The sequence below is a fragment of the Erithacus rubecula genome (assembly GCF_903797595.1).
Source record: "Erithacus rubecula genome assembly, chromosome: 5".
NCBI lineage: Eukaryota > Metazoa > Chordata > Aves > Passeriformes > Muscicapidae > Erithacus > Erithacus rubecula.
The window spans coordinates 4,236,816-4,264,050 of record NC_136687.1 but is presented as its reverse complement, the minus strand read 5'-3'; the positions used below and the strand labels follow the sequence as shown (position 1 = coordinate 4,264,050).

Here is a 27,235-nt window from a genome sequence, read left to right as displayed (position 1 = left end):
TGCTGTGCCCCTGGGCTCAGGGCAGCTCCCCCTGCCCATGCTGTGCTCCTCCTGGCCATGCTGTGCCCCTGGGCTCAGGGCAGCTCCCCCTGCCCATGCTGTGCTCCTCCTGGCCATGCTGTGCCCCTGGGCTCAGGGCAGCTCCCCCTGCCCATGCTGTGCTCCTCCTGGCCATGCTGTGCCCCTGGGCTCAGGGCAGCTCCCCCTGCCCATGCTGTGCTCCCCCTGCCCATGCTGTGCTCCTGGGCTCAGGGCCAGCCCCTGGGGGCCCCTGTTTGCTCTCAGAGGTGCTGTTGACCTTCAGGCTGTGCCAAGTGTTTGGCCTTGTGTGCATGGCTTTGTCTGGTTTTCCTCTCCCACTCCTGGCTGTTTGCAGTCTCCCATGGGAGAAGACACCCTCCCAGATCTGCTCACCCCTGGAGCTTTTGTTCTGATTTAACTCTTTCTTGGTTGGAGGCCATAGGGATCCCCAAGTAGGACCAAAAGACACCAGCTTGTAGAACAAAATAACTGAGTGATATATTTACTTTTGGTATTGAATAAACCTGCACAGGGTCTTCACAAGTTGCCTCTGCCCCATCCCTGCTGATTGCTTTCAGAGTGCTCAGTATCAAATTTTTATCAATTAGTATTAACAGGAGGGGAAAAAAATCACTTTTGTGCTGTCCTACAGATGAACACAGAGGAGAGCCAAGGAGCTCACAGAGTTCCAACCCATCTGAATTCCTTTGGTACACCAGCTCCTTCCCCCTGTGCAGAGCCTGCAGTGGTGTTTTCCCTGCTCAGTGTCCTTTGAGGAGTGCTCAGGATGCTGCAGAATCCAGCTTTGTCCTTTTGTCAGCTGTTGTGTCAAGGAAAATGTTTAAGTAATGGTGTTTTGCAGGAAAGAAATGTTTGTTTTGTGGTGCAAGCCCACATCTGTCTCCTGACAGGTCCTTTCTGGGTCATGTCCAGGCAGTGCTCAGCCTCGTGCAGGGGAGGCTCTGTGAACTCTCCCTGCCTGCCCGAGACACTGGGATTTACTGGGATTTGCTGGGATTTACTGCCTGTGGATGCGAAGCCACAGCCTCCGGCGCAGACCTGGGAAGAGACAGCATCCATCAGTGCCAGGACCCCTGAGAGCTCCCCATCCTGCTCCTGGCTGTGCCAGGCCTGGCACCCTTAGGGTGCTCCTGGTCTGTCCCCTCAGGCTGGCACTCTCAGGATGCTCCTGGGCTGTGCCAGGGCTGGCACCCTCAGGATGCTCCTGGGCTATCCCAGAGCTGGCACCCTCAGGATGCTCCTGGGCTGTCCCCTCAGGCTGGCACCCTCAGGATGTTCCTGGGCTGTCCCCTCAGGCTGGCACCCTCAGGATGCTCCTGGGCTGTCCCCTCAGGCTGGCACCCTCAGATACTCACGGTAGAGGCGGTGGGCACTGGGGATCAGCCCCAGCAGGAGGAGCAGGACACCAGCAGCCAGGGGGACCCAGACCAGGGGACTGCAGAGACCTGGAGAGGGGAGAGGACTCAGCACCTGGCACCACCCTGCCCCAGCAGCTTTGGGGGATGGAGTGTGGGGAGGGGAAGGGAGAAAAGCAAGGCAGGCCCTCGGAGGAGAGGGGGAGGATGTGACCATCACCCTGGGGTATCCTTTGAAGGATGCACTGCAGAATCACAGAATCACACAATGAGCTGCTCCAACCTCCCTGCTCAAGGATCATCCCAGAGCATGTAGCACAGGATTGTGCCCAGTTGGCTTTTGAATATTTTTACATAAGGGAGACTCCACAACCTCTCTGGGCAGGCTGTTCTGGTGCTCAGTGCCCCTCACAGTAAAAAAGGCATTGCAGAGAACTTAGCTCTGAGGTCATGATAACCTAAACTGAAATGCATCCTGGCCCCTAAACCTGTGGATATCCCAGGGAATCCCTCCTACAGGCAGAAGTCAGCTCTATCCAGAGCAGTGGGTCTATCTGGACCCAGGCACTCATTCCTGCAGGGTGACATTGTGGTGGCCCCCAGCCCAGGACAAGCTCCAGCTGAGCCCTGAGGAGCCCAAGAGCTCAGCAAACCCCCTTTTCCAGGCAGCCTGAGCTGGGACAGTGCCATACCTTCCCTGCTGGCAGCTTTGCTTTTGGTTATCCACACCACAGGCTTTTTGGGCTGTGGTGGCTGTGTGGTCTTGGGAGGCAGAGGCAAAGCATCAACTGGGGGAAAAGGAGAAGAAGAGGATGGTCAGTGTGGCACTGAGTGCAGCAGAGATCTCCAAGTGCAGGCAAGAGGGGCTGGGACGTTTGGCACTTGCAACAAGCCCCATGCAGTGTCCCCCTGTGTCACTCAGAGGGGTGAGCTTGACCTGAGCCTCTTGGGGATCACAGAAGTTACCAAGAGCTTTAAAAAGTGTTAATAAAACAATGAAACAGGTAAAGAAGGGAGAAGGTTAATGCGGGGAAAATCCCCGAACTTCCCTAAGTGACATTTGCTGCCAAGCATCATCTCACCAGCATTGCACAAAATCAGGAGATTTCTATAGCACTGGAATGTTTTAAGGCTTCCCTGGATCTTTTCCTTATTCACATTGCTCTAATCTTTGCTCAACATGTGATTTTTTTTTTTCTGATAAAATGAGGGCAGGATTTATTATGGTGCATCTGAATTACAATGGAAGATATTCTTTTATGAATAAAGTTGGCCAGGAAAATATGCCAGTATTGTCATTAAATAGCTGCATGTCTGACTGTTCAAACCACATTTATTCAAAATTTTAGGTGATTGAAAACAGTTTTTTTCTGCTTCTATCCAGGGTGTAAATTCCTATAGAAACTATAGGAAAAGATGAGACATCAGGGCTCAGAGATTTATCTGGATAACTTTTTCCTTACATTGTAATAGACTTAGGGAAAATAAAGTTAAAGACATTTTGTTTTATCAGGAAAAGGAAAAAAAGAAAATATCCAGCAAAGCCTGAGTCCTCCCAGAGCACCTGCTGCTGTTTGCTTTTTAATTTGTGTCCTTGATCAAGCTGCATTTCTAGCCTGTTTTTCATGTTTTGCACAGAGATATGTCCTCTGCTGTTAAAAAAACAATTCTTCTTTATCTTAAACCAGCTTTTCTCTGAGCCTGCAAGAATCCAAAAGGGATTTCTCATCCAGTTCAAGGTACAGAGTATATTTGCAAAAAAAACCCCTCAAAACTAGGACACTCGGTCTGCTTTAGAGACAGAAGCTGTAGCTGCATTTCTGTTAAATAAGATGTTTGTATCTTAGTTAAATAAGTTAATTGTCTCCCTAAAAGTCTGAAAAAAATTGAGGCTGAATCCCACTTCAAATACATTAGTTTTTCTGCATCAGCTACTGCTCTGTGGTCAAAAGGAAAACGGGCTGAAAAGAGCTTCTGTATGACCCAGATGTCTGTAAAGCCTCTCTGCTCCTGTGACACCTGCAGAAAACTGCAGAAAACTGTTATTTCTGTTTGGATCTCCCCAGGGATAGTGGGCTGTGAGCTTTGAGGAATAAATCCCATTTCAGTATCTTTTGTGAAGGGTGGTCTTGAAAGCTGCCATCAGATCCACCCCAGAGATGTGAGGGGTGATGCTCTCTGGCCTCGATGCTGCTCTTGTCTTGGAGTGAGGGTGAGGAAGAATTATGGCATGGAAGGACCTGTGAGCTGAGCAGGGCACAAATCCAGCCTCTCATCCAAAGTACAGCAGGGAATGAGAAAAAACACAGGACATGGCAATATCAGGTCTTACCCTGGAAATGCTAAAGCGCTGTGCTTTAGGATACAGCTCCTAAGAGCTCCTAAAAGCTGTGCTTTTAGCACAGCTTCAATGCTGTGCTCAAATGCCCACAGCAGAGCAACTGCTGATGGCAAAAGGATTATCACATGAAGCTGACCTAAATTTTAGCTATTTTCTGTGTTTTCTGCTTTATCCCATCTCATAGATCTCTTCAGAAAAAACCCCAGAACCCCAACCTTGCAACTCCAAATTGGGAAGAATTTACCAAAAACCAATCCTCCCTTTCCCAGGGCACCTCACCACAGCCCAGTGGTGGCACATTTTGGAACCCCGAGGGTGCTGCTTACCCACTGTGAGCTGTGTCCCAGTGCCCAGGAGGAGCTGGGAGGACTGGGAGATGGAGCAGTAGTAGGTGCCGCTGTCTGAGGGCTGCAGGTGGCTGATGTGCAGGCTGTAGGAGCTGTGGGACCTCGCCTCACGGACACTGAACTTGTCCTGGCTCACATTTGTGCCGTAGGTGGCTTTGCCCAGCGTGTTGGAAAATACCAAGAACTCAAAGTGTTGCCTCTCCTGGCTCCAGCGGTACCAGTACACACTGGTACGCTCCTTCAGCTCACAGAGGATTTCTGTTTGCTTGTTAGTTTGGGCCAGGATATGCTCTGGATTCTGGGTTAAAACTAGAGTTGTATACAAACCTAAGGAAAAAGAGAAATATCCAGTTATTATTTTAATTTCATTATTTTTCATGCAAAGTCCAGATTTTCTTTATGGGTTTAAAAGGCACACAGACCATGGGGAGGTCACATGAGTGAGAAACAGGAGCATTTTCATCAGGATGCTTCCATATTCCCTCCGAGGCCTTTTTGGATTCTCCTGCTATTGTTTTAGCAAAACCAAATTATACAGACAGACTTTTCTCTGTAAACACTCATCTATGGTGGAGGTTCACTGGTAGGGAGAGGGATGGAGGGATGGTTTTGAAGGTGTCCTCAGAACTCTTCCTTGGGAAGAGCATCCCTGCCTGCTCTTATGGATGCCCCTCTCCTGCCCTCCTTACCTTCTCATTTCTCAGACATTTCACCCCTTTTTTCAACAATTTTTTTGTGCCCCTTAAGTGGTTTGCCAGGTTCTTCTTCTAACAGATGCAACACTAATAAACATCTCAGGGGCAGAAAAAGAGACCAAACAATGTGCAAAACATCTCAGAATGAGCCAACTTGATATTAGTTTTCAGAAAATAATATTTTTCAAAGGGATTTTGAGACATGGGGAAGGAGAGGGAGTGAGGGGCAGCGGTGGGGTTCAAAGCTTTGGCTTGGCATCACCAAAGCCCTGTTTGGGCTTTGCAGCTTCTGTGGAAATTATCTAAGTCTTGTTTGTCCCAGGCAGGTGTGAGGGGTGTCTGTGTGAGCGAGGATGTGTCCTTGTGGAAAGGAAAACAGGTAACTTGTGATCCTTGCTGTTCAGCAAAGCTGCAGATACTCTGAGTGAAAAACAGCCCTCTGAAGATAAGGGTGCTCCTGCTTCCCCCATCTCTTTCCCAGGCGTGTTTAAAGCTCTGCAAAAAGTTCAATAATATGCTTATTTCTTGTCTTTTTTTTACTTTAAAATATTTATTTTTCTTCAAAATCCTGAAGTTGCTTACAGCACTTTTTTCAGCCTCATGCAGTCCTGTTAACCCAGTGGTGTGGGGATGGGTTGGCATGACCCAAGAACATCTAAAGCCATTAATGTGGCACAAAGTCCTGATGCCTCTGTGTTCCCACTGAGACAGGCAGAGGAGAGGTGACTGACAGGGGTCCAGAGACTTCCTCTGTCCCCACACCAGTGACCCCATTGCTGCCAGTGAAGAAGAACACTAACATTGCAATGCCAAAATTCAAGTGTTGCACAGCAGCTGTAGCATTTTACCACATCTTCTGGCTCTGTGACAACATTAATGTCTCCTTATCATTAAAATACATAATTCTAAGGTTTTAAAGCATAATTCTCTCAAATTTTGTCCACTGTGTGGTTTTTTAGAGGATGAAATGTGTGTGGCCATGGCACATGGAGGCTTCAGGGTCTCCCTGAGGTCTGTCTCCGTCAGGCACGGGAGACATAACTCTCCATGAAAAACTTATCCTTGACATGTTGGAGACACTGTTATATAAATCAGAAAAGATAAGAAGTGATTCTGGAAGATCTCAATTCAGTGCCAGTGGTCAAGCCAGGAGTGAGCTGGGATGAAGACAGAGCAGAAAACTCATCCTCCATCATACCTTCAACTCCCAAACCTCAATGTTCCCTTTCCTGGTGTATATTCAGGGGGTCCATGGGGAATCACAGTGCTTGGCCAGCCAGCCTGCAGCACCTTAAATATGGTCCCTTTTCCTTTTGTATGGGTGAAGCAAACTCTCATTTATTGAGGTTTTCTTAGTGGGCTCCCCAATTCACAGATCTATAACATATCAGACCCTGTAAGGCAGAATGGTTTTACAATACACTAATTCCAGCTGTGGCCTTTGGGAAGTTCTCAGTCTTTGGGTGATTTAGAAAATCTGATGGGATGTTTATCATCTGTTACACAGGCAGTGGAGAGAGGAGCTATTTTAACTTCTCCATTAGCAGCTTCCTACAGTCCATCTGCACTGAGGGTGCAGTAAAAACTCCGTGATGTTTACCATCATGCATTGAAACATGAATAGAATAGAATAGAATAGAATAGAATAGAATAGAATAGAATAGAATAGAATAGAACAGAATAGACCATTTCAGTTGGGAGGAACCACAGCAACCACCTGCTCCCTTTCCTGACTGGTTCAGGGCTGACCAAAACCTAAGCCGTTATTAGTAGCATGATCCGAAATTATTGGAAATAGGTAATAATACCCTGTGATGGTGTATTTAATCATCCAGCTGCTAGGGTGTAGTGGAGGAGAGGCTCCAGCATGATTTTAGGTGCCCTCATCCCTTCAGAGACGTGTCCTTACCTGGGATCTGGAGGCAGATGCAGAGATGGAGCCACGGCCGGGCCATGGTGGCGGACGCGGTGACCGGAGGGGTTTTGTGCCAGCTCCCCCTCTCCACTCACTGTCACCTCTTGGTGGCAGGGCTGGCTTCACCTCAGGAAGTCCTTGCCCCTCTCTGCACAGATGTCTCACCAGCAGCTGCCAAAGAGCCTCTGCCAGAGCAGCACCTGGAGCCTCAGCCCTGCAGCTTCTTCTGCGCCGAGCCCCAAACCCAAGAGTGCGTCAGGGCAGCAGCCCTGTGCTCTCCTCCAGCACCTCACAGGCTACCCTTAAACCCCCTTTAGAAAAGCAAAACCAAGAAAAATCACTGATTTTTAACTATGATTTCTTCTTAGTTCACCACCTAGTTATTCCTTCTTCTTTTAATCTACTTCTATCCTATCAAAAAGTTACAAATGTAGGAGCGTGGCCTAAAGATAAAAGCAGGAAAACATGAATTTTGGCTGTTTTTTCCCTGTTGAAATAAAAAACCAACATTCCAATCAAGGGAAAGGTGCAATTTGATCTGTGGTGGTGTTTTCTTCAGCAAAATTTATAGCAGGAGGTGTTTTTCTCTGGAAAATGCTTAACACCAGACGAACCCAACATAAAGCAGAGATGTGAGGCATCACAGAAAGCTTTGAAATCAAGAGCAAGAAACCTCAAACAAATTTGTGGCTGAAAAACCACAAAAATGAGGAAATTCTGCTGGGGCTCCCCACCTCACAGCATGTGCTGCTTCGGTAGCTATGACAGCATGTGGCTTATAGGCAGAAATATTTAAATGATAAAATATCAGAATGACTTAGAAATGTCTGTGAGGAAGAGGTTTGAAGCACTTGGGGTTTAAGATTCAAAGACAAGTACATGAGGTGAAATTACAGAGATGAATTGGTGCCAGCAGTCTTCAACATTTTTGTGTTTGGGAAAGAAACAGAAATTATTTTTTTTATTTATTTGCTGCCCTCTTGGCTGCCAAGTGAAATTCAGTTTTCTTTGATATCCCCCTCATGCAGATGCTTGTGTTCCTTACAATGCCCCAGCATCTCTCCAGGAAAGGGAATCTCACATGGGGGCACTGAGAAACCTCCCCCAGAGCTGAGCTGGCAGATGAGTAGGAAAAACAATATTGCATCTTGTACACTGCAAGCTTTTGGTCCATTTTGTACCAGATTTTTCCGTGCTGCTGTAACACATCCTCTCCCCATTTCTGTTTAAATTAATTTCCTGCTCGAAGCGGGTTGCTAGTTGCAAAATCTTTGCCACAAAGACTCATCTGCTAAACTTTAGGGTGGGCTGAGTTGCTCCTTAACTCTTTCCTGGCAGAAGGTAATTCTAATGTTTCCAAACCCATTTCAAATGCTTTTAAGGTCTCATTTTGAGACCTGAGCCCTTGATGTGGGTTGCAGCAACATTTGCCTCTGCTGTCCTCATCTTCAGCTCATCTGTCCTCTTTTGTTTCACATCACACTGAGATTGGGCCCTCCCTGGAATGAGGTGAAACACTTTTTATGTTGAGGTACAGGGGTCAGGAAGTGCTTGTTATTAGAAATGCCACTGCAAATGAATTTTCCCTTCATCCCTGTGATGAAATCTGTGAGCTGATCCCAAAATCCCCAGCTGCTGCAATGGTTTTGTCCCACTTTTCCCACTGCTGTCACCTGGAGCTACTTCTGGCTTCCTGGCCAGGACAAGAATTTTTCCCAAAGGTGGCTTTTGCCATCATTACAGCCTTGGATATGGAGGTGTTACACTGGGGTGATTCCCCAGGACATTATAGCAGCTTTAGGGAAAGAAAAAGGAACACATGAAAAGTAAAAACATAGTGTACTGCAACATGGATTAAATGGAATTTTTAAAAAATTGCTGTTTATACACAGTGGAGCTGTTTACCAGTGGCCAGGCTGTTCTCAGGACTGGCTGTTGCTCCTACAAGAAAACATTTTGGAGGGGAGATACCTTTGTCTGGCAGCATATCACCAACAAAAATCAAAGCACTGTGTGAACGTGCAGGAGGCAGCTGTTGTTTACAACATCCCCACATTGTTTGGGGCTGCTGTCCTGGGAAGAAAATGGGAGGAAAGAAGGGTGTAAGATGCTTTTATCTGTTCTCACAAGCAAGATTTGTTGGTGACCTTGCTGAGGAATAGCAGCTCCTAATCACCAGTGTTTGGCTCATGGATGGGCCATGTTGGGGGGGAATAGTTGAATTTTGGTGTATTTGTACTAGGTAGCTACACAACTTCTAGGGGGATTTTGTTCTTTTTCTGAAATTAAAGACAACCATCCCTGTCCTCAGCCCAATCAGCTCCCTGTGAACACATCCTAGTGGCAAACAGCCCCTCTTCCTTTTTCCAGCCTGTATCCTGCCCACCTCACCACTCTGTTAATTTCTGGTGCTTTCACCAGCTTTTCTGCATTTTTTACTCTTTCCCCCCCCCCCCACCCCCCCCCCCCCCGTTATGAGTTTCCTGCAGTAAAGTGTTTGTTTGGAGGGCTGGAGCAAAGCATTGGTGTAAAAGAACAGGGTTTGGAGCCTAGAAGCAGGACCTGGCTGGGGTTTCATCTCTGTAAACTCCCATACTGCAGAGGGGGTTAATTGCAGCTGGCCTGTAAATTCCAGGCTAGAGAAAACAGCTACCATAAAAATAGAGGAAAAAACATTATCTCTGTGCTTTTTAGGTTAAAAGGACTGATTTTGGGGCTCAGAGAAGGCTACTCAGCCTCCAGGCCAGTCCAACACAAGCCAGTACTGCAGTATATAGAAATAAGGGCTGCTCTGGGGGAGAAGGGATGCAGGATTGAAGCTCCCTGGGGCTCCAGCAACTGTGTGAACATTTTTTCCCTTTTAAAATATTTTAAAAATGGTTTTATTCTAATGGAGGGTTTAGCTTCTGGAGTATCTCATTAGAAGTAAAAAGCAGTAATGAAAATGATAGCATTTTCACTGAGTGAGATGATTGGTACCCTTTTCTGTGTGTAATAGCAGGAAAAAAACCAAAACAAAACAAATGGGTCAAATTTTCTAAACTTCTCCAAGCTGAGATGTGGTTTGTATGGTGAGGTTGGGGGATCCATGTGCTTTTGCAGATGCAGATTTACAGCTGCAATTCAGCTGATGCCATATCACAGTGGAGGCTCCTGACATCTCACAGGACAACCCCAAAGTCCATGTCAGTGTATGATGAGCTGTGCTGTGGCATGAAAAAATGCTGCTTTTAAAGACCAGATGCCCAAAGAGTTCTAAATGATGACTTGTGTGAATTTTCCTGTCATTTCATCCCTCCCTGGCAAATAGTTCTGTGCTTGGTGGGACTGTGTTTGTTAATTGTGTCAGGTGTGAGCTTCACGTGTGCTCTCCCCACAAACCCCAGGTGCTAATGGAGTGTTCAGTAAATGAGGGGGCCATGGGGGGATTCAGAGGGATGGACGGTCAGAGGACAGGCTCCAGCTCTCCCTCTTCAGGACATTTGGTGCAAGCAGAAGTTTAGTGTGAATCAATCACTAATCCTGGACCTCCCCAAACAGATAAGGGGCAGTGCAGGTGCTGCTGTGTGATCTCAGCTTCCCTAATCAGTGTTGAAGAGGATAAGGAAAGACAACGAAAATGTCCTTGGGAAGGCAGCACACGGAGGAGGAAAAGCCACCAAGGAAGTAAACACAGGTGTTACCAGCCCCAAACAACGACCTGCCATGGCTATAAAAATCACCAGGCTGAGACTTCGTGACCACCTTTGCCTCAAAGGTGCCGGATCTGCTGGACCTCTGCAGGGATCTTCTCCAAGCTCCTGGGACTGCCGGAACATTCAGCCGAGGATTGGTGAGATCTTATTATTGGGGTCCTGCTCGGTCTCTCCTTTGCTTCACCCTCTCCCGCATCCCTTCCCCGCTCCCTCCCCGGGAGCTGGCGGCTCGTGCCAGCTGCCGGCTCGGCCCTGGACTCCTGTTCCCACCTTCCCCTCCCGTGTGCCCAGGCTCGGTGTCCCCTCGGGGGGCTTTTCAGAGGGGCAGGTTGCGGGGTTGCAGGGCTGCAGGGTTGTAAGGTTGTGGGGTTGTAGGGTTGTAGGTTTACAGCCTTGCTTTGTGGAGGGGTTGAAGGGACTGTCAGTGCTGGTGTGTCGTGGTAGTTTTGCCCTGAGAGGAAGTTGTCTCAGGTTTTGTCCCTTTCACTATGATGAGCGACATCGTTAGCAGTTGGAAGCTGGAGCAGTTTGTGCTCCAGAAGTGTCTCCCCCCAATCTGGTCAGCAGGCTCCTTCCAGGGCCCAGATGCGTACCAGCAGCTGTGCCAGCAGTGGGAGAGCTGGTCGGAGGAGAACAAAAAGCCCAAACCCACTGACAAGTGTAAGAAGCGGGCGGCTTTGCAGGGTTTGCTGATGGTAGGCAGGGAGTTGTCCAAATTGCTGAAGGAGGCTCTTGAGAATGTGCAGACCTTGGAGCAGGCCAAGGAGGAGCTCAAAGTGCAGGTGGACAACCTGCGGGCGGAGGTGCAGGGTTTGTGCGGGGACTCTCTGCGGAGCGCGGTGGAGATCTCCCGGCTGGAAAGCAAGCTGGGCTATGAGAAGATGAAAACGGAGGAGCTGAAGAAGGAGGTTGGCAAGTGGATCGGGGAGACCCACGATGCGCAGAGCGCGGTGCGGGCAGTCCTGCAGGACGCCCAGCGCGACCGCAGCACTGGCCCCGATCACAAGGTGTGCCACGCCAAAATCCAGGCGCTGGAGGCAGAGCTGGGGGTGTCCAGGGGCATTGTGGCTGCCATTAAAGGCAAGAGGAGCCTGGTTGGGAATGGAGAGGGGGAGGTCTGCCCAGACCTGCACCCAGCCCACTATGATTATGAGGAGGATGTGTGGGGTGCTAATGGCCCCACCAGGCCATCCCCCTATGCTCCTCTGCGGGAGGAGGTGTGCCAGCTGCAAGCAGGGGAGGTAGAGGCTTCCAAAGATAAAAAGGTCCCCCACGATGAGCCAGTCAGCCATGTCCCACTCCAGCCCATAGATACCAACAGGGCTGTGGTCTGGTTTAGCCCTGAGCAGCTTAAGACAGTGGGGAAGATGCTGGGGCCGCTGACAAAGGAGACAGCGATTAACTGGCTGTCCAGGTTGCAGCTTCTGCCCAAGTGCCAGAGCAGCAACTTTGTGAGTGACCTGATAGACATTGTGAGGAAGTGCATGAGACCGGATGATTTCACAGCCCTGCCCGGGGATGTGCAGATGGGCAATGTTCAGGACATTGGGGACGTCCAGCTGGCCGTGCTGAAGGTGTTCTTCCCAGATGTCAACCCCTTAGTGCTTTTCCACCAGGAGAAGCAAAACCCTGACGAGAGGCCTGATGCCTATGTTAACCGTAAAAAGATGCTCTACCAGATGGCTGAGCTGCCTGGCTCAAAGGACTCCCCCCTCAACTTTGACAGGCCTGAATTCAAGGAGCCATTGGTGGTGGGGCTGACACCCCCACTGCGGGTGATTGCTGGTGGGGATGCAGCCAAAAAGCCTCTGTCAGAGCTGGAGCAGATCCTGAACCAGAATTTTGAGCTGCAAAAGCAGGCGTTCCCGGGGTACATGTTGGGGGGGAAGAAAGGGAAACCCTTGGCCATGTCTTTCCAAAATGCAGGGATGAGAAAAATGCAAGGAGACAACCGAAAAGATCTTGATGGCAAGGGGGGGTTTGGGAAAGAGAACCAGCAAGGACTGAGGTTTCAGAAGTTTAACCCTTGGCGGGCTGAGCTGAGGAAGCGCTTGATAAAATATGAGAAACAGGAGGACATTGATGGCTTGCCGGATGCGGAGCTCTTCCAAAAACTGGCCCTGCATGAGGCCAAAAAGCACAGCAGCTCCCCCCCGATTGACCCGGGGTCTAAGGCTCAGCAATAGGGCTGCCAGGCACCCACATCGCCCCTTTTTCTGGCACCGATTAAGACCGATTTGTGGGGGCGCCCGATAGTTGATACAACTATTGGAGGGGGGGTGCTTGGACAAGTGATGTTAATTGATATTGGTGCCTCTTATTCAATTTTGAATATGGCTCCCAGCAGAGCTGGGATCTTCCAAACCTCTGAAATTATTGAACTGACAGGGCCAAATGGCCAGAAATCCTCAGTGCCCTTCACAGGGCCCATACCCTTTGAAATTGGAGCTGCCAAAGGGTCTGAAAAATTTGGGAAAATCGAAATAAAAGGAAAGCCAGGAATTTTAGCCATCTCTTCACTGACAAAGATGGGGGTGGTTGTGGACCTGGCAAACCAAGCATTGCTGCATTGCCCACAAATTGATTTGCCTGTCATCCCGGCAAGCCACAGGGTGATGTCAGTGAAAGCTCCTGAGATCCTGGTCCCCCCTGAGTGGGAGCCCCGGGTGAAACAGGTCACACAGCAGTTCCCCCAGGTCTGGGCAAGGAGCAAGCTAGATTGTGGGCAGATTGATGGCACTGTGTCAATCAAAGGGTCAGATCCACCTCATCAGCCTCAGCCCTGGTACCCGGCTGAGGCCGAGGACAGCCTGTGGGACACGGTCAGAACCTTGCTGGACCAGGGCATCCTGGTGGAACAGCAGAGCTCCAGCAATGCCCCAGTGTGGCCCCTGAGGAAAGCTGATGGGAAAACATGGAAGCTGACAGTTGATTTCAGCACGCTGAACCAAGTCACCCCAGTACAGACCTCCGTGGTGGTCAAGTACCCCAACATCCTGGCAGCTATCTCCCGGGGGTCCGAGTGGTTCTCGGTGCTCAGCCTGACCAGCCCATCATTGGCCATCCCCTTGCACCCCGAGTCCTGGCACAAGTTTGCCTTCACGATTCGGGGACGGCAATTTGTTTTCACCAGAGTCCCTCCAGGTTTCCACAACGCCCCTGCCATCTGCCATGCCCGCATGGTGAGGATGTGGGAGGAGGTCAGCCACCGGGAGAGCGTGCTGTCCTGTGCTGGTGATATCCTCATCCACACCCGGACAAAGGAGAGGAACCTGGAGGTGCTGGCAGAGGTGCTGGGGGCTGTCCAGAAGACAGGCTTCAGGATCAGCCCCACAAAGGCCCAGCTGTGCTGGAAGGAGGTCTCCTTTGGGGGGTTGACCCTGGGGGAGGAAGGGTGCTCACTGGAAAAGCAGAGGGTTGAGCTAATACAGAAGATGTCAGCACCATCTGATGTCACTACCCTGAGGTCCTTCCTGGCTCTCCTGAGGTTGTGCCGTGAGTTTATTGAGGGCTATGCAGAGAAAACAGCCCCCCTTTGCCACCTCCTGAAAAAAGACATCCCCTGGGAATGGGGGCCAGAGCAGGATGAGGCAGTGAAGACCTTAAAGGAGAGTGTGGCACAAGCCCCCATTCTGGCACACCCTCGGGGGGACAGACCCTATGTCCTGCAGCTGGCCAGCACAGGGAGGGGGCTGCAGGCCACCCTGGGCCAGCAACACAATGCCAACCTCCTCCCTGTTGCCCACGCCTCGCGTCTCCTGACGCCAGTCGAGCAAGAGTTCAGTGACTATGAGAGGGAGGTTTTAACCCTAACCTGGGCCCTGCAGCACTGGGAGTACCTGGTGGGGTCGGCCCCAGTGCTGCTGAGGACCTCCTGCACCCCGGTGAGGTACCTCTTGTTGGGAAAGGGGGATGAAGATGCCCCGTGCTGCCCCAGGATGGCCAACTGGGTGCTGGCGCTGACCAACAAGGAGATCCCCAGGGATCTCTCACCTGGTACCTACAGGGTGGTGATCAGTGCAGAGAGGGATGGGCAGGAGCCAGGAGTCTCCCTCACTGACCCCAAGCCGTGGCAGGCACCCCTCTTTGAGAGCAGCCTCAGCCTGGAGGAGGCCAAGGAGAGAGGCTACGCTGTGTGGTTTGTAGATGGGTGCAAGTACCACGAGGAAGGGGTGCCCTGTGCAGGCTATGCTGCTGTCAACAGGGGCACTGGGGAGGTGGTGAAGGGGAAGTGCCTGCCTCACTCCATCCAGGCTGCTGAGCTGGTGGCCGTGATAGCTGCCCTGGAAAACACGCCGGCTGACCAGCCGCTGGCCATCTTCTCAGACTCGGGCTGGGTGGTGCGTGTAGCCCTCAAGTGGCTGCCCCTCTGGAGGGAGAGGGACATGCACTCTGCTGATGGCAAGCCTGTCACCTATGCCAAAAAGCTGCTGTACCTTGCAAGGCTGGCAGAGCAAAGGGCATGCCCGGCGCAGATCATTAAGGTCAAGGGCCACAAGAAGGGAACAGAGGAAGCCAAGTGGAACAAGGAGGCAGATGCCAGAGCCAAGCAAGGTGCCAAGGAAGGGGTGATATGGAAGGCCAGAAAGATATCAGAGAGTTTCCCAGCGTCGGTGGCTCCCAGCAGGCACTGGGTGAGTGTGGATCTGGTGGGCTTGCAGGCACAGGACCCCAGGCTCTGTGAGTTAGTGCAGGGCAAGGAGTACAAAGGCTGCAAGGTGTGGAAAGATGTCTCAGGGCTGGTCCTGGCACGGAGGAAGGGGGCAGATTTCCCGGTCTGGGTGGTGCCTGAGCTGGTCCGGACAGAGTTGGTGGCTCTGGTGCATGAGCAGGGGCATCTGGGGACAGACAAGACCATGGTGAGGCTGCAGGGTGCTGGGTGGTGGCCTGAAATGAGAGAGGATGTGGAGAGGTATGTCAGCAACTGCCTGACATGTGCAGCCAACAATCCTGATGCCAAAACAGCCAAAGCCATCCTGGGCCACCAGAGGGTTTCTGGGCCATGGAGCAAATGGCAGGTGGAGTTTATTGGCCCTCTGCCCCAGACAGCCCAAGGCAATATGTACTGCCTAGTGGTCAGTGATATGTTCACTAGGTGGTTGGAAGCATTCCCAGCTCGAAACAACTCAGCCAGTGCAGCTGCCAAGATCCTGGTAGAGCACATCTTCCCACAGTGGGGCATCCCAAAGCAGATCCACTCAGATCATGGCCAGGGTTTTATTGGGGAAGTCACAAAAGGGGTGTGTGAGGCCCTGGGAATCAAGCAAAAGCTCCACATCACAGGGCATTTCCAGAAGCCAAACTCAGCAGAGGAACACAACCAACCACTGAAGGCAGCACTGAGGAAGCTCTTGAGCCAGCAAAGGAAAGACTGGGATCATAGGCTCCCACTGACCTTGCTGGCACTGAGGGGTTCTCTGGCATCTCAAACACTTTCTGCCCCAAAATTTCCTCCTGTAAGAGACCTTAAGTCTCTGGAGCACTGGTGGCAAGGAGGGGAGCCCCCAGATGAAATGCAGCCCCGCGTGCTGATGGACAGGTGGGTCCAGGACATACTGAGGACGGTGTCAGCTACCTACCACCAGCTTGCCTCAGCACAGGAGACCAGCATCCCTAAAATGGATAAGCAGCTGGGAGTGCTACTGCGCCCCGTGGAGTGGAACACAGGGGATCTGGTGAAATACCGAGTGGTTAGGGAGAAGAACCAGGTGCTGGAGCCCCAGTGGATGGGGCCTGTTAGGGTTGTGAACAAGGCCAGCCCCTCTGTGTACCAGGTAGAAATTAGAAAAGGGGCGAAAAGGCAGGAGAAATGGTTCCATTCTTCACAATTAAAAGCATGGAAGGGAAACTAACGGGGCTGGAGAGCCCGCCTTGTTTATGTCTTGCAGATAAAGGAAAATGGAAGGCGATGGTGACCAGCAGGAAGGGCGAACTTTGTGGCATCACCAGCCCTGTTTGTGCTGCAGGGAAAATGCTTTCAAATTTGGGATTGCAGGATTGACTTTGCTTTCTGGTATGTGCATAGTACTGAGCACACAATGTGTCCAACCAACCCATCAGCACCTTGGACAAAATATCATTCATTCTCACTTAGAAAGGCACTTTAACACACAGGCCACAGCCCAGCACAGGGTTAGGAGGCACACAAAAATTGGGACTGATTGGCCCTGGTCCCAAGCTTACATAAAGCATACAGGAATCATGGGATTAAATTCTAACAAAGGCTTGAATTTGTCAACAGTGGTTATGCATGGGGCAGAGGTGTACCTGGAAAATGAGTGGGGCTGGGATAGCACAAACAGACTTCCACAGCTGCTGGGGAAGGTGGGGCAGCAAATAAAGGTGGGGTGCAGGGTAATTAATGGATCCACTCACCAGAGAGTAACTCAAATCTCTGTCACTGAAGTAAAAACTAAGAAGAATCAGGAAAAAATATGTGCTGTGGATAAATTGGACTGCTGGTACAATTTTACTTTGGTCCAGCCAGTCTTTGTGGTTTGCCTCTGGGCACACGACAGCAGGGGGCTATCCTTTAAGTTTAAGATCAGCACCACAGCACCCTCCTTTGCTGCCATTAAGATCTCAAAGTGTCATTTCTTGGCATGGAGTGCAGCCCCTTATGTTGAAATTGGCAACCAGGTAAAACTGGAAATTAAATACTCCCAAGAAAGTGTAGCTGACCCAACACAAATTAATGGTACCACCGTGACTGTCACAGCCCCCAACGGCCGCAAGTGGATCATTCCATTGACCTGCCTCTGTGAGAACAAAACTCTAGATAGATCTGAACTAGATGCAGAGACTTCATGGTATAATCAGGATTACGGACGCTGCCCACACCTGATCATAACCCTGCAGGTGTGGTGTCAAGGAAACCTGAGTGTAGAAATGTCCCCTGGCCTTGGAGGAAAATGGTGGATAGGAGGCCCCGAAGGATTTAAAAAAGAATTTTCCATCACTGCTGTCTTGCCCCCTCTCGTTTCCAAAATAGGTCCTTATGTAGTGAAGAAAAACCACATCCAGGAGCTGTTGACAGGGCCTGTCCGGTCACTAAAGAAAGTAGTGCTGTCTCTGTCCACTGTTAATATTTCCTCTGTCAGACCACACTGTGCCCCTTTCCTGGCTACTCTGCACACTGGCTGGCTAGCATGGCTCCACAGCCGCTCCCTCCAGGCCACCCGGGCCAGGAGAGACCTGCTGGCCACAGTGCTGGGAGGAGGAGGTGCTGGCCTGGGAGTCCTCAACAGCATGAATTCTGAGATCTTGGCAAACAAGCTGGAGACTGTCACCTCGGGCATGCAGAACCTCCTCAAACCCCTGAATTCATCCCTGTCCAGCCTTGGGATGGGGCAGTGGCTTGTGTCAGAGGTGCTGCCCACCTGGGAACAAATAAGTGAGAAAGACCATCAGGTGCTGTTGCGAGCCCTGGGCATCGAACAAAGCAACGTGTCTCTCGCTCTCAGCTGCATCCAGGCCCAGATGTGGGTGCAGAGTGTCGTTGCAGGCATCCTGAGGGACGGGGACAACGGCGTCCTGCCCACTGAGATCCGCAAGATCGTGTGGGACTCGGCCACAGAGAAGGAGCGGCAGCTCCAAGCCTGGTGGAGGCTCGTCAACTTCACCCACGACCAGGCCCTCGACGCGGTCATTGCCCACGTCCTCACCGTGGCAGAGGCTCGCATTGAAAAGGTCTACCCCATCGTGGCCCTGGGGGTGAACACCAACGGGTCTGTGCTCTACCCCCTGGAGCACCGCATGTGGTCCAGGGTGTCTGGTGGGAGGTGGGAGACGGTAGATTTGGAAGCCTGCATTTTGGAGAGGGGGCTGGGATTCATATGCGAGGACGATGCCCTTAAGGCGAGTGACGTGTGCTTTGACACCAAAGAAGGGGTGTGCCACTTTGAGATCAACCCCCAGAGCAGTAACAAAACTGTGTTAGTCTACGTAGGGAAAGGTTGTGTGTGCTTCAGAACAATGTGTAAATACGTGCAAATTAATGAAGCTTATAACCAGACTGTCTTTAGCGACTCAAATATGTGTGCTTGCAATGTAGCTACTATTAGAGGCTGTGATTTTGTGTATAAACCACCTGTGTTTAGTACCCAGCTGTTAATCAGAAACTATACCTTGTATCGTAGTATAACCCCGACCCCCATCGGGATGGATTTATCACTTGTAAAAGAAATGTTAGAACATGTAAATTTGCAGCAGCTCCTAGAAAATGCCAAGGCCGAAGCTAAAAAGATCCTAATAACAGTTCACCATGATGGTAAAGTTATAAAACAAGTAATGGAACGAATTAGGAGGGCGGGAGAACACCACTGGTGGGAAGTTTTTTTTGGCTGGTCCCCCACGGCCACTGGCATTTTCAACGCGCTGCTGCACCCCGTTGTAGTTATACTGCTCATGCAAATCAGTGTGTGCTTTGCCATGGTAGCCACTTGTTACCGGATGAGGCAGGTGAAACTCTGCTTTGACAACCAGGTGAAAGGAGCAGGGCTGGCCAAGACCCTCATCAAGTAGTCAAGGGCAAGACTGGGTTGGCCTCTGTGTTTGCCACCAAGAAGATCTGTTGGCTCCGCTGTTGGCTGCAACCCAGTAGGCGTTGAGCGGTGGGGACACATGCCATGCCAGACCTTGATGAGAGGGGTGGCCTCTCTGTTAGCAGAGGGCCATCCAGGAGGGAAGGACAGGCCAAGCAGCCTGCAGATGGCATGAGCCACAAAATAGCTGAGGCTGAAAGGGACCTCTTGAGAGGTTTCATTTAGTCTGAACCCACCTGCTCAAGCAAGGTCACCTAAAGCAGATTGCCCAGGACTGTGCTCAGCCTGGCTTTGACCACCTCCACATATGGAGATTTCACAACCTCTCCGGGCAAACCTGTTTCATTGTTTGATCACCCTCATAGTAAAGAAGCAAAAGTTAGCATAAGTAATTTGTTTTTGAACTTCTCATCCCCAAATACTAATGTTAAGAAGCTGCTCATGTGTGATTTAAGAGTCCTTACAATGCCTGTAGATGCTACCTGGAACAGAGGCTAGACAGAGTTAATGGGATTTATTAAAAGGGCTTTAGAGGCTACACCTTGGACAGTATAATTCATGTTTATGAATTATTATCTATGTTACAGTGAGTGCTACAGCACTTCTAGCTAACAAGCTAAAAATTAAGAAATGGAGATGCATCCCTCTCATTACAAGGTCTTTTAAGGCTTAATTGTCCAATTAAAAACTAACACCTAGATTATTTTTACTTTTGACCCCATGACCAAACACCCTTTTGAGTGACCCGTGGTGTGGTATTTTCAAATTAAACAAGATCCCACCTAGACCCATGAAGAAGAAAAGAAACCTCCACCTTAAAACCTCCATCTTGCCCTTTATAAATTGCTATATTCTAAAACCATAAATTCCAAATTTTCCACCATGTGACACTACACACTTTTATTCAAACTACATACCAGTGATTCTAGTTCTGTCATTCAATTTTGGAAACCTTCTCCAAAGCCTCAGGTCAAAAGCAGTGCTCTTTTGGGGGTCAGTGCCTGACAGCACAGAAAGTTCAAAACTCCCAGTTTCCAGGGTTCCAACATCTCAGAGTCACACAATAAGGCAGTACAGAATCTAAAAAATAAGAAAGTTAGAACTCAAGGCATCATTTAACCAGGGAGATGGGGGTAAGGAAAGCCAAGGATGCTGTCTTTGGAAGGAAAGAGAAGAAAATTCAACACCTGAGCTTGGAAAAGCACCCATTGAAGACAGCAGGGGTGTGAACAGCCTCAAAGCCTTGGAAAGATGGTAAAAGATGAGCAGAACAGAAGACTCTGTAACCACCATGGACTTTAAGGAGCTGAATCCACATGGACCTTTGCAGCACCACCTCCAGGTTCCCAAGACTCCCTGCACGTCTGGCCAGCGGCTTGGTGAGATCTTGTTTTTGGAGACTGGACATCACTGCTTTGCTTTGCTTTTCTTTGTTGTGCACATATTCAATAAATCTTTCTGTTAGAGAATAGGCTGTCTGTCCAATCATTGCCTCTCATTCACTACCCAGGCTTCTACCTTTGGCTTCACTGGGAAAGAGAAATTCTGGTAAAAAGAAAAAAAATATGGGGTTTTTTTTTCTCTCTTTTATCTCTCTGGATCTCTCCCTTGCTTTTTGTCTGCAGAATATTTACCCAAAGACAAAGATGTGCAGCCTTGGGCTGCACAATGGGGCTCTGAGCTGATGCTCACAAACTCACTCCCCTCTCTCACACTGCCTCTCCTCATGTACATCTCTCCCCTCCCTCTGTATACAGAAAGAGCCTCAAAATATATGTAGGGGGTCTCAAACAATTTTAAAACATGGGCAATTTCAAAAATTAAAATATAACCACCTTATTTCCAGCCCATGTTCAATTTCATCTCAGAGGTGCTGCATTCTCTGAGAATGGGGTAGGGTGTGTGGGGGGGTTACACAGACAAAAAACCCTTTGCAATTCAGGTGGAAATAAATAGATAAGGTCCTTTAACCCAGCAGAAACCAAGTGAAAAGTGAGAAATTAATTTAAGCCCCACTTTTCACAATCACCAGGCTGAGAAGTGCAAAGAAATACCATGTTGCTGCAGCATAGGTGTTTTCAAGAAATGCAAGACTTTCATAAAGACACTTCCCCTTAGAAATATGCATTAGAACTGAGCTCATGAATAAATAAATAAATAAATCATAGTCTAAACCCACAGAAATCCATTTTTTCCTCTCCAAGAACAACAAATACACCCCCTTCACCCTTGGGATGGGAGGTTGAACTCTCCCTTCACCTCTCCCACCTGGCTGGGAAAGGGGCCCTTTACCTGGTTCCCTCTACTCTTTGCTGCTCCCTTCAGTTTCCCCATCACAAAGCCTCACAGAAAACACATGGTTATTTTTGGTTAAAGCACCTTTCTTATTTGCTAACATCTCACATGTTTAATGAGAGCTAATTTCCCAGTGAATAATTGCCCTTTTATACAAATCCTTTACCCTTTAAACCTGTTAGAGAATTCCCATTATCCACTCTAATCCCAAAGATGCACTGTGAGTGTGGCCCAGCAGGATTAGCCCTGGGGTGAGGGTATAGCCATAGGGAAAGGGGTTCCTGCACCTACACACAGGTTTCAGCTGAGCACAGAGCCCTGCACGTGCATCCTCTGCAGCTGCACTGAGCTGCCCCCCTGCACAACCAGCTCATGTGTGCACGTGGGCTGGGAAAGGTTAGAGAATATGAAGCTTTCCCCCCTTCTACTGTCATTTGTTTATCACCACAAACCAAAGAGGGCTGTTTTCACAGTAGCAGCACAATTGCTGTGGCTGTGACACACTTGGGGCTGCAGCCTGGGGGCAGGAACTCAGGGTTTGTCTGTTTTTCCAGCAGCTTCAGTAGATCCCAGAAAAGACTCTACCCAAACCTGCCTGCTCTTCTGAGATAAATGGGTAACACAATTGGATTTATTCCCTGGTCTTTATGTCCCCATCCTCTGTGCTTTAGGACAGAGTGGGCTCTGTGCAGTACAGTGAGCCTGTGGAAGGCCTCCATCCATCCATCCATCCATCCATCCATCCATCCATCCATCCATCCATCCATCCATCCATCCATCCATCCATCCATCCATCCACTATGCTCTGGCTTCCCTCAGCTCCAACTAGGCAGATCAGAGGTAGTTTTCAGCTTAGCTCAGCCTGGCTGCCTTTGTATCAAGCTGTGAGCAGGTCACTAGCCCCACTGACCTGGCCCCATGGCAGTAATTCTGATGAAATTCTGAAAATCTGGGGTTAAGGTGCTATTGAGAAGCAGTTTTGACTTAACCTGAACAAAGTGATGTAAAAAGAAGACTTGGTGGAACCCCAGACCTGCTGGGGTCTTCTTAAGAGTGTAAAAAATGCCCATATGGGACAGAAATGTACCAAACACATAATTTAAGACAAGGTAAGTGCTGATTTCTGGATATATCTCATGAAACTGCAGAGGTACTTCTCTGTTATTTCTCTTGTGTACCTGATGTGATGAACATTTCCTGCTGCAGGATCCTGGTGGTTTTGGAAGGTGGCCTGCAGTCCACAGAGGTGCCACAGCAGTCACTCTATTTGAGCAGACACCATCTCCATCTCCATCTCCTCCAAAGCACAGAGGAGTGGCAGTGTGGAGATATCTGATCATGGCTGCATGGGGACATCTCCAGAGCCAGCCCTGGGGCAAGGATCCAACAGCTACCCTGAACCTAAACATCCCACACAGGCTCAGACCTGAATCTAAACATCCCACACAGGCTCAGATCAGGTGCAGAAGGAATTTTTACCTGCGTTTTTCCCCTGCTAGCCTTGTACCTGAGCATGCTGCTCAGAAAAAGCTCAGACTTTGATTTCCCATCCCCAAATCTTGTATTTTCAGAAAAACGTTTAACAAAGCTTGGAGCTTTCTTGGGGGTGTTCTGCCTCTGAAACCCTGAAGACCATCAAGGTTCATTTCATACCTCTTTGGGCAGGGCCAGCTGGGCAGATTTCTCTGTCAGAGCTACCATCATCAGCATTTTAACCACAGCCAGTCTCTGGTGTAAACTTTGCTTTTCAAACTTAAGGCTTGGCCATAGCTTTTTCCTAGTCTTTCCTTCTCTCTCTTCCCTCTTTCACACCTCCAGCTTTTACCCCTTCCTGCACCGGCTGCTTTCCACTTTCCTTAACATCACTTTTCTTGCTTCTCAAGGGTGACTGTCACTCCAGATCATCCTTCAGGAGAGAGAAAGCTCCAGGGACAGTGATAAAAGTGCAGTGATATAACCTGGCTGAACACAATTTGTTACATATGGGCATGATGGAAGAAATGACCTTTAGGCAGAGGAATAGGGAAGAGCATGAGGACTGAGAGGCACAATAAGGAGAATTGATTTGAGAGCTAAAATGCTGGGTAGCTCATTTGGGATGTGGAACAGAATATGGGTTGTGCTGATTTTTTTCTCTTTCATAGAGTCTCAGACACATTCTGTGATGTGCCAGCACTCAGCATGGAGGGAGATGCTTGATTCATTCCTCACAACAGCCTCAGGAAGTGATCAGATCTACATCAGGCTGGCTGAAAGGGTCATGAATAACTCAGCAGGGTGTTAGTTTACTCTTAGCAGTGGTGAAATGACTGAAGATATATCCTGCAGAGGGAATTCTTGTGGGTTCACTCATCTTCTTAAAAATAAAACACAATTGAAACACATTCCAGTTTTGAGAGATACCTATTATTAATATGACTGCTGAATTTGGCAAGGCAAACAAAAGACTGTAATTAAGTAATTAATGGTAAGTAAGAATTAGGTCTTCTACAGCATGGGACAATCAAAATACCCTTGTTCCTCCAGCTGCTCTCAGCATCTTCACCAGTGGATAGGAGTCACAGGTATCTGGAAAGAGAACAGAAAGACATGAAGTTACTTGAATAGTGCAGGCTAGAAGATATGGGGGGGAATATCTGCCTTAAAAACCCTTAAGTTATCCTTGCTCTCCATGAGGAAATGTTGCTGTAAGGCAACAAAGATGTCTGCTTGCCTATGTTTGCCTAAGCAAACAGCATCAGAAAATCTATTAAAAATTGCTAAAAAACATAAAGAAAGGAAGGTTCATTTGTTTTAACAGCATGCCCACCAATGAATGAGAAAGTACCACCACAACAGCAGTGGTGTGTCCTCACTTCCTCCACACTTCATCAGAAACCTCATCAGTAATCATAACCCAGCCAGCTGCCAGAGCTGTAAAATCAAAAGGAAAGGTGCTGCAGCTGTGAGATGAGTGTTGGGGAGTGAACAAGGCCACATGGTGAGGCAGAGATGGACACCAGCTTGGGGGGGCTGTCTCAGCCTCCTTCCCTTCAGCAGCTGCTGCTTCTCTCTGCTTTGAGCACAGTGAGAGGTGCAAGGCAGGCTGTGCCTGGCTGTGCATCCCCTGCTCACAGCTGCAGGGCTGGCTCTGCTCGGGCTGGTGACACAACACCTCCACCACAGGCACAGTGCTGGGGTCGGCACCAGCACCCCTGAATGCCTGTGGTTGGGTTTCTTTGCTTCTTGAGCTAGGGAGGAAAAACAAAATGTACTAAAAAGAGCTGTAAACAAGCCAGAAGGCAGTCTGGCATCACCTTCCCCATCTGATTTGAGAGGGATTTTTCTGAAAGCAAAACCTCTTCCATAAAATCCCTGCATTTTAAGGGCAATTCCAAGGAAATGGGTCCATCTCCTTCTTTAGGCTGTGATATCCTCAGAGGGTGACATGGAATAACTGAGCAGGGAAGAGACATGCATCTCAAGAGTTTTCAAAAAATTTCACAGAACTCTGAGTGCATGAACAGACACAAATGCCAGCAATGCCAACTGCTGGCCAGAGATGGTCCAAAACACAGATTTTCTATAAATCTGAAGGGATCTGATGCTGTTCTGCAGGATACCACTCTACCATCATGGTATTGATTTCACATCAGCTTCCCAGTTATCCTTCTGACCATGACAGCGTGGAGCAGGGATGAAACTCAAATTTGAACATTACACACAACACAGGTGAAAAAGGTGCCTTCCCAAGGGGTTCTGAGGTCTCTGCATCCTGAGCAGCACTGACACAAGCTGCTGGGCCCAGGGAGCTCTGTGCAGGCACAGATGTTGCTCCTGAAGGTGAGCCCAGGTGCTGCCTGAGAGAAACCCACAGGAGCTGAGCCCATGTGCCCTGAGCTGATCCTGCAGGAAACTGCAGCACCAGAACCTCTATTCTCTAAGAAGTGGGCAAAAGAGCCAGATCTTGCAAGCTGAGGAGTCTCATATTTCAGTGGTCACACACCACTTTGCCCAGACTGACTCATTTGTCCAGACAGAAATGCAGTTTCCTGGTGTTGCAACAGCATGGGGAGTGCAAAGCAAGAGAGGGAGCAGTACTGGGGTGAATCTGAGCAAGGCAGAGTGATTTGTGGTATTTTTTTTTAAGCACAGCAGTTGGCCATGCCCCCAGCACAAGAAGGGTGTGGATCTGGTGAATGGATGGCCATGAAGATGCTCAGAGAGCTGGAACACCTCTGCTGTGGAGACAGGAGGAGAGAGCTGGGGATGCTCAGCTTGGAGAAGGCTCCAGGGAGACCTTCTAGCACATTCCATCACCTAAAGAAGCTACACATATAGACTGATATAGTACAGTCCCAAAAGAGATATTTTGAGGGGAAAAAGCTAACCTAAATGCAAGTGGTATCACAGCATATATATTTCACACCTCATGATATTATTGATGACCGTGGTTCAGTTTGTGGAGCTTGAATTTATAATGCAGATGGTTTGGAAACATCTAGCACTTAACTTTGGGGAAAACAACTTCATTTCAACTGTTTATTAGGTCGGTGCTCAGAACACTGCTGGGAACTGTTTCATCCTTAATTCTAAGGAATCCTACTTCACTTTAAAGGTGTCTTTTAGATCTGCCCTCTCCCACACAAACACATTTTCAGTTTTCTCCACAGCTCTCACAGAGAAAAAACCCACAATGTACTACTTCCTTCACAATCTCCCAGCTGAGAATTTAGTTTTATTTCAAACTTTCATATCACAAGAACAGAAACAGCAAGGACCTGAGCCTGTCAATGCAGGAAGGAAAGGTCTGTGTCCTGAGGATCTGTGATTTTGCCAGGTGCTGTTAAGTACCAATTCTGCAATGAAGCCCAACTGTGTGACAAGTGGCACCAATACATTGTGCAAGGTGGGCTCCCACAGGTGTTCAGGACTTGTGGATTTGTCAGTCACCTGTGGAAACTTTGATTTAGGATTTATGCCCACACTCAGTGTTCCACCCTGGAGCAGGAGTGACTGACAGCACACTCCTAGGAGCAAATCTGGGCAGGCAGTTTTCTGCAGCCCTCTGAAATCAAAGCAGGATTTTCCTAAGTTCAATAGGAATCAATGTCTAAACCTTAATTTTTCCAGGAAAAAAAAAACAAACCAAAAACCAACCTGGTTGAAATAACACCTCATTGCTTTAAACTGTAAATTAAGCTCTGAAAGGGAAATGAAAGACATTTAGTGCTTCTTTTCCAAGGCTGTCCCACAGATCTATGGCACTGCACTTATTCATAGTTTCCTGTTCACTGGGGGTTTTTGTGACTATTTTGTGACACCTGTTTTAGGGTATAATCAAGAACTGTTACAGCTGGTCAGGGTTAAAAAGATACCATGCTTGGCTGCTCAACACATTGCTCTGAGAACAGAAGCAGGAGGGAAACAGGAAGAGCTGGAGGGACATCAGCAGATCTGGCAGGGCTCTGACGTCCTCCCTCAGGCCATTTCCACCCCTGGATGTCCAGGAGAACCAGCAGCTACAAGATGCTGTGGTTAAAAAGGCTATAGCTGGAAGAGCTCATTTAGCACCACACTTGTGGCAAGTTGTAAATCACAAGAGAAGCCTGTGGGAAGAGAATACCAATCTGCCAGTCCTCACCCTGGTGCTTTCCTCTTGGTAGATAAACACAGCCACCAAGCACTGTCAGATCCTGTGGTGTGGGATGGCCAGGAACTCCGTGCTGAAAAAAAGCCCTTAATTTAATTTAATTAAGCTGTAGCAGTTCTCTGACGTGCTCAAACAACTGTTTCACGCTGTGATCTGGTTCCACAGATAAATGGCACATTTGAGATGCAGTGCAGGGTGCTGTATTGGGGTGATTTGCAGTGATTTTGGTTGAATGCCTCTCAATCTTTAAGGAAACTTGCTTGGAAAGGTTTTGAGGTCAGATGTGACCAGGACAGGGCTCATAAGCCAGCAGAGGGGTTAACTTGGCAGGTGTTGGTGCTCACTGAAACCACAGCCTGAGCTCAGGGCACATGA

General features: G+C 49.0%; 2 protein-coding genes across 3 annotated transcripts; one reads left to right on the top strand and one right to left on the bottom strand.

The window, feature by feature from the left end:
• Positions 1-507: 507 nt before the first annotated feature.
• Positions 508-8,531, bottom strand: CD8B (CD8 subunit beta). 2 transcript variants are annotated; one of them, XM_079307396.1, is made up of 5 exons: positions 6,690-8,522; positions 4,065-4,412; positions 2,090-2,185; positions 1,398-1,487; positions 508-1,080 (listed from the first exon to the last, which is right to left on the bottom strand). In XM_079307396.1, exons 1-5 carry the CDS (start codon positions 6,733-6,735, stop codon positions 1,040-1,042), a joined length of 621 nt encoding a protein of 206 aa, XP_079163522.1. In that variant the 5' UTR covers positions 6,736-8,522; the 3' UTR covers positions 508-1,039. The 2 variants fall into 2 exon arrangements, with proteins under 2 accessions (XP_079163522.1, XP_079163521.1); XM_079307395.1 differs by lacking the exons at positions 508-1,080; positions 1,398-1,487 and having other exon boundaries at positions 1,512-2,185; positions 6,690-8,531.
• Positions 8,532-10,379: 1,848 nt separating this feature from the next.
• LOC306801950 (uncharacterized protein) lies at positions 10,380-20,402 on the top strand. Its single transcript, XM_079305524.1, has 2 exons — positions 10,380-10,527; positions 16,279-20,402. The coding sequence occupies exon 2, from the start codon at positions 16,289-16,291 to the stop codon at positions 18,911-18,913; it is 2,625 nt and encodes an 874-aa protein (XP_079161650.1). The 5' UTR covers positions 10,380-10,527; positions 16,279-16,288; the 3' UTR covers positions 18,914-20,402.
• Positions 20,403-27,235: the final 6,833 nt, after the last annotated feature.

Coding starts and splice junctions, on each gene's coding strand:
- LOC306801950 (XM_079305524.1), top strand. CDS start 16,289: ATGGAAGGCGATGGTGACCAGCAGGAAGGGCGAACTTTGTGGCATCAC.
- CD8B (XM_079307395.1), bottom strand. CDS start 6,735: ATGGCCCGGCCGTGGCTCCATCTCTGCATCTGCCTCCAGATCCCAG. Junction 4,413..6,689: donor CATCTGCCTCCAGATCCCAG/GTAAGGACACGT, acceptor CTTTTTCCTTAG/GTTTGTATACAACTCTAGTT. Junction 2,186..4,064: donor TGGGACACAGCTCACAGTGG/GTAAGCAGCACC, acceptor CTTTTCCCCCAG/TTGATGCTTTGCCTCTGCCT.